Raw genomic sequence first — 15,147 nt, forward strand, 5'->3', positions numbered from 1 at the left:
GGGCTCTGTGAATAAAATCAAAGCAGCCCACGGCCCTGATACAGCGCCAGGGGCAAGGGCAAGGGCAAGGGCATGTGGCAGACTAGGCAGCTTGTTCATATCAGTGGTACAAAACCACAGAACAAAAACACATTTGAACTCTTCAAGTTCAAAACAGACATTTAAAAAAATAACCATTGCTAGCTTAATTATTAATCACAATACTTCACTGATTTTGAAGTTTTAATCAACACTAAGTAGGCTGTAGTTTCACCAGAAGGGGAGTTCAGGCTACAAAGTCATGAGAATCACTGAGAGGTAAGTGGGATGTCCACGTGAAGAAGTTTTAGCCTGGGTCTTTTGAATTTAAAAAAAAAAGAAAAAAAAAAGTCACTAACCTGGTACTTTAATGTACTCCAGTAATGTCTGGAATGAAGATCTTCTAAAGCACTCTCATACTTGCTTGCAAGGCCAGGATAGTGAACAGGGTCCTGAAAAGTAGAACCATTGTAGATATTTAAAATATGCCAGAATGGTCTTGGGAGAGAGGCTAGCATGGTTCTTAGCTCTGCTGTGAAGTTTAATCTTTTTTAAGTACTTGCCTAATTCAGAATCCTGGAAGTACAAGCAGGGTTCTCCCTGACCTCCAGGACACACCTTTGGAAGATCCATTCATAGGACAATGTTTTATGAAGAGCTAAGTGAGTACAGTAGATCACTTACTCCCAATATCTTTATGTTTCTTAGTATTCTTTCACGTGCCTTCCTAAATGATTTGAGGACTTACAAACCAATAAAACAGGAAGGTAGAAGCTAAGTAAATAATTGGAAAAGAAGAGAGGATTTAAACCAGGAAAAGGTCAGAGCAAAGGTGCACCATTGCTAATGAGTATCAAACTCTGTTCTGTATCCCCTGGGCAACCAGGAAGGAGGGAAGATGCTGGGGCTGCCTCTCTGCCACAGTCTCCCAGCAGGAAGCATTCTAGGGCCCTAGGAGGAACAATTCCTAGAGTTGAGTAAACCTGGGTCATTTGATCCTTACACATGATTTTAAACAGTGCACCTAATGGTTCTTTTTTCTTTTATTTTTTAAATTAATTTTTTGGGAGTATACTTCTTTATAATGTTGTGTTAGTTTCTATTGTACAGCAAAGTGAATCATCTATGCATATTCAGAAATCTCGTCTTTTTTGGTTTTCCTTCCCTTACAGGTCATCACAGAGCACTGAGTAGTGTTTTCTATGCTATACAGTGGGTTCTCATTAGTTAACCATTTTATACATAGTAGTGGGTATATGTCAATCCCCATGTCCCAATTCATCCCACTTTCCCTTCCCCTCTCTGTACCCATAAGTTTGTGTATCTCCATTTCTGTTTTGCAAGTAAGTTCATCTGTACCACCTAATGGCTATTTTTTACAATATAAAATTTTTAAGAGAAAATTAAAGCCAACAAAGCCTATTATTTTGAATAGTAGAGCAATATTAACAGAGGAAATTGAATTGAAGGTAAAAGACTATAAGATGGAAGTTGTAATTTATATCATTTGATTCATCCAATAAATTATATTAGTTTACTATTAATTGAAGGAGTTGGCTTTATTTTCTCTCTTTGGATAACCTGGTGACAATAAGTCACTTATATATGATTTCAAGCTTCTATTCTGAAAACTTTGATATGACTGTTCTGGTTTTTTGTTCTACTCACGTATAATGAGAAGATACCTGCAGAAGCAATGATAAGAGAGAACTCCATGTCTCTAATTTAAAGTGATCATACTTTTTTATGATCACACATACTTATTTTTTTATCATACATACTAATTTCTATACCACATGAGGATTGTTCATGGCTTCTGATCTAGTTTGGTCTTGCCACCAGACCAAACTAGATCAGAAGCCATGAACAATGCTAATAATTTCAAGGAAAAGCACAGTGATCTTATCTTTCATTAAACTGTCACTCTTTGTCTTACCTGTTAGCCGGGCTTGTTTAGGATTAATGTGATCAACATGGTTCAAGTTCCCTTTGGGTATAGCAAATTTATTCTGAAATAAAGATTTTTTTGTTGTGTCCTTCCTAGTCAACAGTCTTGTAAACTTTAATTGTTTGTCATAAGGGAGACCAGATGCAAGAATGCCTGGATGATTACTACTATGATTATTAGGCAGTCTTCACCATGGTTCTCTGAAGTATTAGGGACCATAGGAAGCCTTTTCCTATGATAATCCATTTCTCAGTAACCTTATGGAGAGGCTTCCATCACCATCTTACAAGTGAGAGAAACAAAGTTGAACCCAGAGAAGAAAGCCAAAATGCTTTTCTGAGGGAAAATATGTTCAAACCAGTAACAAGTTCTCTGAACACCATCGAGACACACAACAGGTCAGAAAAATAAGTGAGTGGTGCTAAATCAGATCCCACACAACTCTGTGCTTGACTTGCAATTTTTCCCCAAGCACACACCCCATCAACAGATGGCCTGCCGTATGCCCTGCAAGCCCGTGAGTTTCTGATGTGGGTTGTCTTTTCTACTCTATTCGATAGCTTTTTGGCAGGGGTTGTTGCCTTTTCTGCTTTGGACATTCTCAGAGGCCCCCAGGCCTGGGAAAGTGAACATGTGGTCAGTTCCACTTACCATCCCCTTCAAAATCTGTGACACTTCCAGGTAGAACTTGAACAGGAAGCTGACAATGAGGGTCCTCTTGAACTCCACCCTCCCACCTGGGGCTGAGCCTGGGAGGGAGACTTCATCCAGAATCAGCCTGCAAGCTGCATCCAGCATCTCTTCATTCCAGGGCCTGTGAGGTTCAAAAGAGGATTCCTAGCCCAACAGGACTCACTACCCCACAAGCTCAGCTAACAGGTAAGACAAAGAGTGACAGTTAAATGAAAAAAAAAAAAAAAAAAAGAGTACAAGCTCCAGAGTCAGGCAATCCAAGTTCAAATCACAGTCCACCATTCTCAGGGTGTCTGACCTGGGCACACCACTTAATCACCTGTAAAAGTGCAATCATGATAGAATTTACCTCATGCAATGGTCATGAGAAAGAAATGACAACTTGTGTTAAGTCCTCAACCCAGGAGTAACTGCCCTTTATATCACTAGAATGTTGACTGCATGCTAGGTTGTTTTAATTCTGTTTTATGGGGCTTACTGCTGGCTCAGTCTGTAAAGAGTCTGCCTGCAGTACAGAAGACTTGGGTTCGATGCCTCGGTTGGGAAGATCCCCTAGAGACAGGAATGGCAACTTACTCCAGTATCCTTGCCTGGAGAATTCAATCAACATAGAAGCCTATACACTCCGTGGAGTCACAAAGAGTCAGACATGACTGAGTGACTAACACTTACTTACTTAGGCACCTTACATGTATTGATTCTGGGAGACATGTATTCATATATATGTATTCATATCTGGAGAGAGTGAAGGACTGGACAGGGAAGCCTGGCGTGCTGCAGTCCATGGGGTCCTGGAGTCAGAGGTACTGAACAACAACAATGTATTCAACCACTTAATCCTCTCAAATGCCCTATGAGGCATGACATATGATTATTCCCCTTTGACAGATAAGGAAACTGTGGTACTGTAAGATTAAGTAAGCTGACTGAGATCACATAATTTATAGGAGTTGAAATGAGATTCTAACCCAGGCAGTGTGGCTTGATCAAGATCATGGTTTTAACCATTAGTTTATTACTTCTGAAATGGTAATCAATACCTAGTGAAGGCTTAAGAAATAATGGCTATATCTATAGTCCAGTTATTACCTGTAGAAATAAACAGCCAGGTATGCAATACACTTAGCAAGTTATTGAAAAACAAACTCCCATAATGAATCTTTCATAATGATAAATTATTCTCTCACAATAAAGAATGCAGATTTACTCATTTTGTTTACTGTGTCTCTATATCAATACTGTTGGGAGATGGGTACACACACACACACACACACACACACACTCACACTCACACTATATGGTGCCCACTTCAGGATTCACTAAGACACATGGAAATAATCACGAAATCCTGTTAGAATTCCAAGTCATTAAACAGAAAGGTGGTAAGTATTTTTCTTCTTGTAATTACATGTCACCATGGAAAGAGCCACTTGGTTCCCTGGAATCTCAGGCCGTGATTCCATACCTTCCAATGAGTTTCTGGCAGGAATTATTTGCAAGGATGGTGGTTGGACCAACGCCTCCATATGCAATGGATAACTCTCTGATGATGCCATCTCCTTTTCCAAAACACACTCTCATTCCCGAATTAACTATTGCAAGCGCATTCTGTTGCCGCTGGGCTTGTCGGAAGGCTGACACAAACTCCCACTAAAAGCAAAAGTGATGGAGAACATAGGCAAAACACTCTCCGACATACATCACAGCAGGATCCTCTATGACCCACCTCCCAGAATATTGGAAATAAAAGCAAAAATAAACAAATGGGACCTAATTAACCTTAAAAGCTTCTGCACAACAAAGGAAACCACAAGCAAGGTGAAAAGACAGCCTTCAGAATGGGAGAAAATAATAGCAAATGAAGCAACAGACAAACAACTAATCTCAAAAATATACAAGCAACTCCTACAGCTCAATTCCAGAAAAATAAATGACCCAATCAAAAAATGGGCCAAAGAATTAAATAGACATTTCTCCAAAGAAGACATACAGAGGGCTAACAAACACATGAAAAGATGCTCAGCATCACTCATTATCAGAGAAATGCAAATCAAAACCACTATGAGGTACCATTTCATGCCAGTCATAATGGCTGCGATCCAAAAGTCTACAAGCAATAAATGCTGGAGAGGGTGTGGAGAAAAGGGAACCCTCTTACACTGTTGGTGGGAATGCAAACTAGTACAGCCACTATGGAGAACAGTGTGGAGATTCCTTAAAAAACTGGAAATAGAACTGCCTTATGATCCAGCAGTCCCACTGCTGGGCATACACACTGAGGAAACCAGAAGGGAAAGAGACACGTGTACCCCAATGTTCATTGCAGCACGGTTTATAATAGCCAGGACATGGAAGCAACCTAGATGTCCATCAGCACATGAATGGATAAGAAAGCTGTGGTTCATATACACAATGGAGTATTACTCAGCCATTAAAAAGAATACATTTGAATCAGTTCTAATGAGGTGGATGAAACTGGAGCCTATTATACAGAGTGAAGTAACCAGAAAGAAAAACACCAATACAGTATACTAACGCATATATATGGAATTTAGAAAGATGGTAACAATAACCCTGTATACGAGACAGCAAAAGAGACACTGATGTATAGAACAGTCTTTTGGACTCTGTGGGAGAGGGAGAGGGTGGGATGATTTGGGAGAATGGCATTGAAATATGTATAATATCATATATGAAACGAGTTGCCAGTCCAGGTTCGATGCACGATACTGGATGCTCGGGGCTGGTGCACTGGGACGACCCAGAGGGATGGTATGGGGAGGGAGGAGGGAGGAGGGTTCAGGATGGGGAACACATGTACACCTGTGGCAGATTCATTTTGATATATGGCAAAACCAATAAATTATTGTAAAGTTAAATAAAATAAAATTAAAAAAAAAGGCAAAAGTGAAGTGGCACTGGTAGAAACGCACTGAGTGACAACTATACACTAGGCAGTTGGAATGCACTGCCTCACCGGGTCCTCGCCACACTCTCTTGAGCTGAACCGTGCCCCCTCAAAAGTGACATCTTGAAGTCTTAGTTCCCAGTAGTACCTCAGGATGTGACTGTATTAGGAGTTAGGGTCTTTAAAGAGGCAATTAAGTTAAAAATGAGATAATTGAGGTGGGCAATAATCTAACACAGTGGTGTCCTCATAAGAAGAGGAAATTTGGACATAGACACAGAGGGAAAACCATGTGGAGACACAGAGAGAAGATAGTTATCTACTAGCCAAGGAGAGAAGCTTCAGAGAAAATCAACACTGCCAACACCTTGATATCAGACTTCTGGCCTCCAGAAGTGAGAGGGTAGTTAAGCCACTGAGGCTGTGGTTCTTTGCAGCCCTAGCTAGCAAAATCATACACTTTCCAAGGCAGGCTCGATCATTCCCATTTACAGGTGAGAATCCTAGGCTCAGATTGATTCAGTAGGTCTGAACTAGGATTCATTCTTGAGTCTGACTCCAAAGCCCTTCTTCCTACCACTAAGTTCTATTGTAAATTTATAGCTTCTTCAAAACCTCAAGGTATAAGTAGAGGTATAGTTTCCAGTTTTACTTGTGACAAAGCCTCACAGTACAAAGAATTTTTAAAAATCTGTAGGAAGGTAACTTTAGAGCTTGGTTTCAACAAGGGGAGGTAGGGAGGGAGAGAGAGAGAAGGATGGAGAGAAAAGCAGAGTCAAAGGTCTCATGATTCTAAGAATGATGGAGAGTACTTAATACAAGTGAAAAATATTCGCAGATCCTCATATTCTCCACTACTCCACTCAACACCTTTTTTTAAACTCTCTTATAGGTTGGAATTAACAAGCTGTAGGCTCGCAGGTAAAATGAAGAAATTGAAAGGACAGTCTCACCTTCTTTGAATAGGGGATGTTCACTGAGATCAAGATTTCTTCAGGCTTAAGATCGGCACTTGGGCACTTTCTGAGAAACTGCTCATTTAAAGGAATCTGTCGTCTTCCTTCTGTGGAAAGAAAGAACACTTTCCTTGGCATCTGTTCTTTATTAAAGAATCAAATTCCCAAAATTTGGGAAATAATTCTACCAAGTACAGGAAACTGATCAGGAAAAGAAGTGCTCTTCCTATGTTTAAAAAAATCTTTCACCATGTAATAGTGTCCTGCAGTGCTTCATCCCATCTAGGGCCCATCTTTTTTATTTTTATTTTGCCTTTTTTCTTGATTATAAATAAAAATATCTAGGTGAGTAGCCCAGAGGTCAGGCAGAGATGGACCTTAGGAATCACTTCCTGAACCATACGATTCATTTTGAGATTTGTGAGAAGAAAGAAGATATTAATATCTTTTGATATTCTAATCAAGTCATTCAACAAACATTTATTGTGTATAATCAAGAACTCTACTCAGTACAATAGTGAATAAATTGCCTTTAATGAATTTTTACACTAGTGAGATGTAGTCTTAATTGTTTCTATCTTTTCTCAGCACCTAAAGAATTTCTGTTCTTTAATCAATATATTGGAGGGAGGAACTATTTAAAGGTATAATGAAATAGGACTTTGGGATAAAAACTAAGAATCTTTTGATGTTTATATTTAGATCACAAAACCTAATTCTCCATGAATGATTTTTTTAAAGGATGTTACTTAAGTTGATAACTGAATATACATCTTTTTTAGAACTTTATTTTTTAATTGGTGGAAAATTTTGTTTTGGTTTCTGCCGTACAACAACATGAATCAGTCATGATTATATACATATCCCTTTCCTCCTGAGCCTCCCTCCCCTCCCCCAATCCTATCCCTCTAGGTCCTCACAGAGCACCAGGCTGGTCTCCCTGTGTTATTTAGCAACTTCCCACTAACTATTTTACACATGATAGTGTATATACGTCCACTGACAGATGAATGGATAAAGAAGTTGTGGTACATCTATATAACGGAATATTACTCAGCCATAAAAAGGAACAAACTTGAGTCAACTGTAGTGAGGTAAAAAGTAAGTCAGAAGAGAAAAACAAGTTTCATATATTAATGCATTTATGTGGAATTGAGAAATATGGACTGATGAACCTAGGACAGAACGTACATCTTCTTCATTAAGACAATTTTGTGGTTTAGATGCTATGAAGAGTTGGCATTTAACAATGCAGGTAAGAGAAAGTTAGTACGTATTTTTAAATAAAAAAATACAGATTTATAGAGGACCAATTGAATCTTTCTAATAATTTTTGAATAAATTGAAATAAAAGAAATAAATGAAAAAATCTTAGACTTGGTTTTCAAAAACAAAACTCAAAAAAGTATAGGATGAAGCTCAACCACTGTTCAATGAAAAAGACTTGCAGGCTTCCATGAATGACAGCTCAGGTATGAGCCTAGAGTTCTCTTCACTCTTCAGATTACAGCAGGACAATAACCAACACTGGTCAGGCAGCCAGCATAGGAGAATATCTACCAGAAGTCTTCAAAAGGAAGGAGATGAAGACGCTAGGTGCATGCACAATTAGGACCAGACTGACTAACTTTCCAAGCATCTGAAAAGGGAGGTGGAATTATTAATACTAGAAAGAATGCTAATTGTCAAAACTGGACTTCCTATAACCCTGGAGAGGCAAAAGGAGAGGAGGAACAGGATTTAATAAGCCCCAGGAAGGAGGGGTCACTTACCTTTTGACAGCAGGTTGAGGGTACAGTTGCCCACAGCCAGGAGAGGGTTCAGATCTGAATCTGGATGCCTGCTCACTATGTGGCCCCCTAAAGACTTTTTAAAATAATGGGTTATTTTCACTCCAGTTGTGAAATTATGAAGACACAAGTGGTAAAATAAGAATCAAGCTTATTACAAGAATCAAAGCTTTGGAAAACTATTCTTTTTGTCTGTTCTCAAAGAATGAAAATGTCACGATTTGATAGGAATGGTCATTCAAGGGGCACACGCTAGCTATTACTGTCATCAAATACATACAGCCATATTCCTGATCTGGGGCCCAGCCAGAGTTTCCAAATGTTTCAGGAGAGCATGGTACATCTGTGTCTTCTCCTCAGGGAGTTTCCGGGTCACATTAGCCAGGATGTCTTTCACCTCAGCAAGGCTGACAGCGGCACCTAAGGTCAGCCCTGAAATGAAATCATTTGCAGAGAACGCAATGTGATCACTGCTGACCTGGAAATGCCCATTAGATTTTAGACTGCAGATATGGGATCTTTATGCTGGATACATGTTGCCCTGCTACTGGTGGTCATGGTGGTGATGGCAGGAATAGTGCTTGGTAATGGAGGTGGGCTTCCCAAGTGGTGCAGTGGTAAAGAATCCATCTGCCAAGGCAGAAGATGCTAGTTTGATCCCTGGGTTGGGAAGATCCCTTGCAGGAGGAAATGGCAACCTACTCCAGTATTCTTGCCCAGAAAATCCCATGGATAGAGGAGCCTGGTGGGCTACAGTCTGACAGGTCGCAAACAGTGGGATACCACTGATCCACTGAACACACACAAAGGAGGAGTTAACAGTGGTTGTAATGGTGGTGATGAAGGAGGTGATGGTGTTGGTGACAGAGGGGGTGATAGTGGTGGAGGTGATGGAGGCTAAATTTTTTGAACACTCACTGTGTCAAGCACTATGCTGAATACTTTACAGAATCTTCTTGAATTCTAACAAAGCTTTGAAATAGTAATAGCCCCATACAAACTGAGGTTCAGTTAGGTATCTTGACTAAGGTCTTTCAGTTAATATATGACAGTCAGGAACTGGACTCCAGAGCCAGACTTCAAACTCACATTTCATTGCCTCTCATCATTGTCATTACATCAGTTTCCTTTATTGAAATGGAAAAGCCAGTTTGGAAGCTGCATAATACATAAACTTGCTTTGGTTATCTACTGTGCTTCTGGAGAGCAAAGACTCTCATCTTTATTGTTTATCCAGCACTTGGCATGGTACCCTTCACTGAATAATTGTTACAGTTCCCTGAACGGCAGACATAAAAGTTCTTCAGTGAAAATCTAACTATTCAGACAGTATCTCCTCTAATCACGGAGGATTCTTCCCTGAGCCTCCTCCAGGATGTGATCACCTTACAAGGGAATCTCTCTGTATATTATAATTATGAATGATTTCTTCTGCATGTCTACTGAGCAAAGCAAATAAACTGATTAATGCATTTTAACTAAGAAAGTAGGGACCCTGAGGACTCACCGTTATCTGTATAGTTTACAACACTCAGTTCTTCAATTCTATCAGGAGAAATTATAACTGGGTGAAAGATGCCTTTAAATTTCATGTCAGGGCCTGAGGATTAGAAAAAAAAATAGCAAACTAGGATGAAGGGGGGCCTAACTGCCTTTTAATTTTTGAAATTGTGATTAAAACTGATGTCCTTAGAACATATAAAAATGACATATCTTTCTATTATAGCTCTGTTCATTGCTAAATCACACACACAGAAAAAGGACAGACAGAATTTCACTAAACTTGTGGAGCCATCTGGACTTTTCAGCATTAAAACTTGGCTGACACATCTAAGTCCTCTTGGGGCATATTCAGAATTCTCCTTGGGAAGAATTCTGGGAGACTCCTCCAAGAAGCAGGTAGTCAAACTGAGTTTACAATGGACACAACAGAAAGATCCTGCCACTGCAATTTAAGAAAACCTACTATATCCATTGAGACACCACTAAGAGAGGAAACAGTAATTGCAAACCCCAGCCCCAGATTAGACTCCACATGGAAAGACAGGACAGCTGTGCTGACTTATTACAGAGCAGGACTCTGGGGTTCAACTCTGTGTACTGCTCCGGTTAGAGTGACAGGAACTCACTTACGTAATGGAAGCTGTGAAAGTCTCTTGAGCAATCCTCAAGGGAAGTCAAGCACAGATGATTTAAAATGTTATTTCAGACTGTTTTTCCCAAGAACATGCATATATGAGGTTTTGCTCCCTGAAGCCCTTTTCCTCAGTTTTATTCTAGGAAGTCCCTGGTTTCTACGTACCCACAGAGGTGTTCCCCATGACAACAGGGGCCTGGGGATACTTGACTTTGGCTTCTAGAAGTTCCTTCAGGGTCACTGGGGAAATCCAGGTCATTCTATCACTACCAAAAATCCTGGTCTTCTGTGTTTTTTTCTCAGCCATTGTCTATTGAAAAAGCAATAAAGATTCAAGATCATCTCATGATAACATTTCCACCTGCTTCTGCTGTCTTTATAGGAACAAGGAAAGGAAAGAGAGATCTCTTTAAAAAATAAAATAACAGTGACCTAAAAGTAGTGTTTACTAGAAATCAGAGTATGGGACAAAAATGTGACAATATTTTACTCCTTCTGGAGACTATATCTCCTGTTGGTTCTTTTATATCTTAAAAGAATCTATTTCAAAGTTTAAAAATACTTTGCATATTTAATTTCACCAAAACACTTGATGGAAGAACAAAACTCCCCAAAACTGGAAGAAGAAAACATGTCTAAACCTCCAGATGCTGTGATGTCATTTCAGGGCATTTGTAATAGATACTATGGGCTGATTATTACAATCAAGTGTTCCTCCCTCGGTCCCACACTCTTTAGACTGGACTGAGAATGGCAGATGGATATTACCTACTTGCCAATCAACTTTCAAGAGGATCCATAGCAAATATCCTTCTTCACATTTCACCGTGAATTCCTCTGGCATGAGTTCAACTTTGCCTTACTTACCATTAGCTCGGGAGGAAATATCAGCTCTTGAGTTGGATCCAATGGCAGAAACTCCTCTTCTGAGAAGAGTTTCAGACTTGTCTTAAAAAGAGAAAGTACCAGAAGTTATTGTCATTAGGCAGTTCTCCGTGCTTTAAATCCTTTGTGGAATGAGGTCAGATGAAGATAGACACAGAACAGACAGACAGAAAAGCCCGCTGACCAGCCATGGTAGCCGGGCTCTAAGCCAAGGGCTCTCACACAGACCAGGCTGCTAGGGACTGAGTGCAGCTGCCGGTGGGCCCCCAGCCCTGCACCTGCTCCTTGGGGTCTGGGGGAAGCAGAGGAGGCAGCAGGCCAGACACAACCGAGAACCAGAACATTCCCCTGAACGCCCTGCCACCTCTCTTAGCACTCCCTGACCCTCCATTTTCCCTAACATCCCCACTAGAGAAAAGACTTGAAGCACATTTTTTTTTGACTGAGAGACACTAAGAGATCAATGTGTTTTCCCTCCTACAGACAGTGGTAAGTGACTGAGAGTAACGTCTGGAGTGAGGGATGAAGTTGTTAAGATGGATGATGGAGTGTGAATGGGGGAGAGGACGTGCTGACACGCCTCAAAAGCTTGCACAGCCATTTTTCTTCCTAAAAGTAAGCTGGTCTCTACTGATGTCCTGGGAAAATCTTAAAAATGTACGTTTCACTGACCTCATTTCCTTCCTCAAATTCTGGTAATCCATTTATTCCTTGATCCAAACAGCAAACCCCATTTTCTTTACTTTGACAGCAGCCAGAAGTCTAGTGGGTGAGAAAAACAAATAACCAAGAATTTATTGTTGATTCTACTAAATATTTTTTCAGCTTTCTTGAGCTATAATTAACAAATAAAATTATATATATTTAAAGTGTACAATGTGACTATTTGACGTTACATTATAAGTATACTTTGTTCAATGAGAATCACAACCATGTTAATTAACACATCCATCACCCCACATAGCTAAAATTTGTGTGTGTGTGTATGTGTCTATTTTCTTCACAACTTTCAGGTACACAACACAGTATTATTACTATAGCCACCATGCTGTAAAGATCTTATAACAAAATCTGGCACATAACAACAATGGTTGATTTAATATTTTATTAACAACAAATAATTTATTATTAGCAATTTATCAATACCTTGGTATTAATAATTTATTTGTTGGTAAAATATTTTATTAATAATAACAAGTATTATTATTATTATCATGCTGTTCTTATGATGCACTATTTCATCATTTAAATTCCAAAAGCTAATCTTATGTGCCTCATTTCAATGCTGTTTATTCATCTGTTCATTCAACAAGCGTTGAAGTGCCTACTCAACTGACACACTGGTGAAGCACCAAGCAGACCACCTCCTGGTGAAAAGACGAAAGAGTAAATGGGCAATTACACCAACATATGACAAGGCTGCTGTAGGGTGTGCTCAGAGGGCTACAGGAGCACCAGGATAGGGTACCTGACCCAGACAAACAGGTCAGGAAAGACCCCTCAGAACAATGAACAGTGACCAATGAACAATGGCCAATGTCAAAGTGCTCAGGTGCTTATCATGTGGTTACCAGGGCAAGTTCAATGAACCAGGGCAGGCGCCCTGCCCAAGATCAAGTAACAAACAGCAATTACAGACCTTGAGATAAGAAGTCTTCCTGCATTAGTAACAATGGGCTATTCTTCTAATCGCATCTGCTGCTGCTGCTGCTACTAAGTCACTTCTGTCGTGTCCGACTCTGTGCGACCCCATAGACGGCAGCCCACCAGGCTCCCCCGTCCCTGGGATTCTCCAGGCAAGAACCCTGGAGTGGGTTGCCATTTCCTTCTCCAATCACATCTGCTACCCCCTACCATTTTATTTAACCAGGGAAAAAATATACTTAATAATGTGTTCCTTTCTACTCACTTTACAGAAAGTCTTGCATGCATTGATTATGGGCCTGTATCCAGTGCAACGACACAGGTTACCTGAAGGGGAAAAACCCAGTATTGTTAATCAAGGAATCTAGAGACAGGCACAGTTGGCCAAGAGATTGATGGAAATAAGGACCCCACCCAAGAAAGAAGTGCTGTTTGACATTTTGGTCCACCAAATTCACAAAGTCAAATTTTTTATTTTTGTCAACAACTTGGGATATTTGGCTGATAGTCTTGTGGCAGGGTCTAACAATTCAAATATTTGTATTTTCTCTCTGCAGTTATTATATACTCTGGTTGTGATAGCTGTTCAAAGAACACAATGATTTCAAGCCAAAAACTCTTGGTCTACAGCAATATTTGGGAGTTAATTTTCACATCCCAAATGGTCATCAACAGATAATTAGATTAAGAAGATGTGGTGTTAAAAAGAAGATGTGGTGTGTGCGTGTGTGTGTTGGAATATTACTGAGTCATAAAAAGAATGAAATACTGCCATTTGTAGCAATGTGGACGGACCCAGAGAATAATATGCTTAGTGAAATAAATCAAAGACAAACACTATACAATATAACTTATATGTGGAATAATTGAAAATAATACAAAGGAATGTATCTACAAAGCAGAAACAGACTCACGGACATAGAAAACAAACTTGTGATTACAATAGGGAGAGGGAAGTGGGAGGGATAAATTACAAGTATGGGATTAACAAAGACAAACAATAATATATAAAATACAGAAGCAATAAAGACTTACAGTATAACATAAGGAATTTTATCCATTTTCTTATAATAACCTATGAGAGAATATAGTCTGCAAAAATACTCAATTACTATGCTGTACACCCGAAACTAACACAATATTGTAAATCGACTGTACTTCAATTAAAAATTTTGGTTTTCAATATCAGTAAAAGACAACATAAAAAACCTAAATTTTGATACTAAAAAAGAGAGAGAGAACTAAGCTTCAGTTGCTAGAAAGGTCAAAGGTATTGTATAGAAGCAAAGGCAATTTTTAAGCTTTAGAAGCAATGGGTACACAATTTATTTGCAATAAAACCTTAGGCCAGCATTTCTCTACAGTGGTCCATTTCCCATGTTCTCCTCCAACCCCTAAATCTGGCATCCATTCAAAAAACAAAGCCACTGAAGCAACCTCTCTGGGGCTGGATCCCAGGAATCTTCATTCCCGTGTAAGTCTCAAGCACCCTAAAACTTGAGAACTTCTTGTCACTTGTTCACATCATAAATGGCCATGAGATCAAATGCATAAGACCTAATAAGGCCAAAGACCAAAGGCCAAATAAGTCCAGTTTGTGTCTTATGCACCATCTCCCCTTTTTACTTCTGTTTAGTCCTGTCTTCCTGGAACACTTCAGCAGAGGAATTGAGCACATGAACTTTAGGCCCATGTAATACAGCAAAGAAATAAAGTCCCTGGGAGACAGGAGACAAAGAGCCATGGAGGATATCACCTGAAATAGCATTTGGAAGGCTCTTATTCTTTAGAATTGTTCAGTCAGTTCAGTTGTTCAGTCGTGTCTGACTCTTCGCGATCCCATGGACTGTAGCACGCCAGGCTTCCCTGAATTGTTCAGAATCTTGATAATGAAGACTCCTCCAAGACCCAGCACCAGCTTCACACATACACACTGAGTTCCTGAATTTGATAAACTAGCTCCACATAAAGGCAGTTCTTTGAAATAAGTATCACCAGAAGATGTCAGTTTCTTTGATTTCATGTTGCATTCATTAGGAGCCCTCTGATAATACCGTCCTGAGAGCACCCACCCCAGTAGGAGAGAACTGGAGATAACTGAATTCCTTGGAGGGTAAATGAATAAACTGGTGTTGTAATTATTATAATTTTACATGAAATATTTTACT

At 39.6% G+C, this 15,147-nt stretch overlaps 1 protein-coding gene across 3 annotated transcripts in view; it reads right to left on the minus strand.

The window, feature by feature from the left end:
* Positions 1-15,147, minus strand: part of LOC147378055 (aldehyde oxidase 1) — a 71,716-nt gene that overhangs the window by 43,062 nt on the left and 13,507 nt on the right. For all 3 annotated transcript variants that reach the window (XR_015144223.1, XR_015144233.1, XM_086346714.1), the window contains exons 6-16: positions 13,245-13,306; positions 12,008-12,097; positions 11,318-11,398; positions 10,616-10,760; positions 9,821-9,913; positions 8,594-8,745; positions 8,296-8,389; positions 6,521-6,630; positions 4,125-4,309; positions 2,618-2,780; positions 378-470 (exon numbers count right to left, since the gene is read on the minus strand). Coding sequence is in view for 1 of the 3 variants with exons in the window: in XM_086346714.1 (XP_086202840.1) it covers positions 378-470; positions 2,618-2,780; positions 4,125-4,309; positions 6,521-6,630; positions 8,296-8,389; positions 8,594-8,745; positions 9,821-9,913; positions 10,616-10,760; positions 11,318-11,398; positions 12,008-12,097; positions 13,245-13,306 (1,268 nt within the window). In the remaining 2 variants the exon portion in view is untranslated. The remainder of the gene's footprint in view (positions 1-377; positions 471-2,617; positions 2,781-4,124; positions 4,310-6,520; positions 6,631-8,295; positions 8,390-8,593; positions 8,746-9,820; positions 9,914-10,615; positions 10,761-11,317; positions 11,399-12,007; positions 12,098-13,244; positions 13,307-15,147) is intronic.

Source organism: Bos grunniens, chromosome 2 (assembly GCF_055505025.1).
Source record: "Bos grunniens cultivar Pamir isolate PY7600 chromosome 2, Bosgru_T2T1.0, whole genome shotgun sequence".
NCBI lineage: Eukaryota > Metazoa > Chordata > Mammalia > Artiodactyla > Bovidae > Bos > Bos grunniens.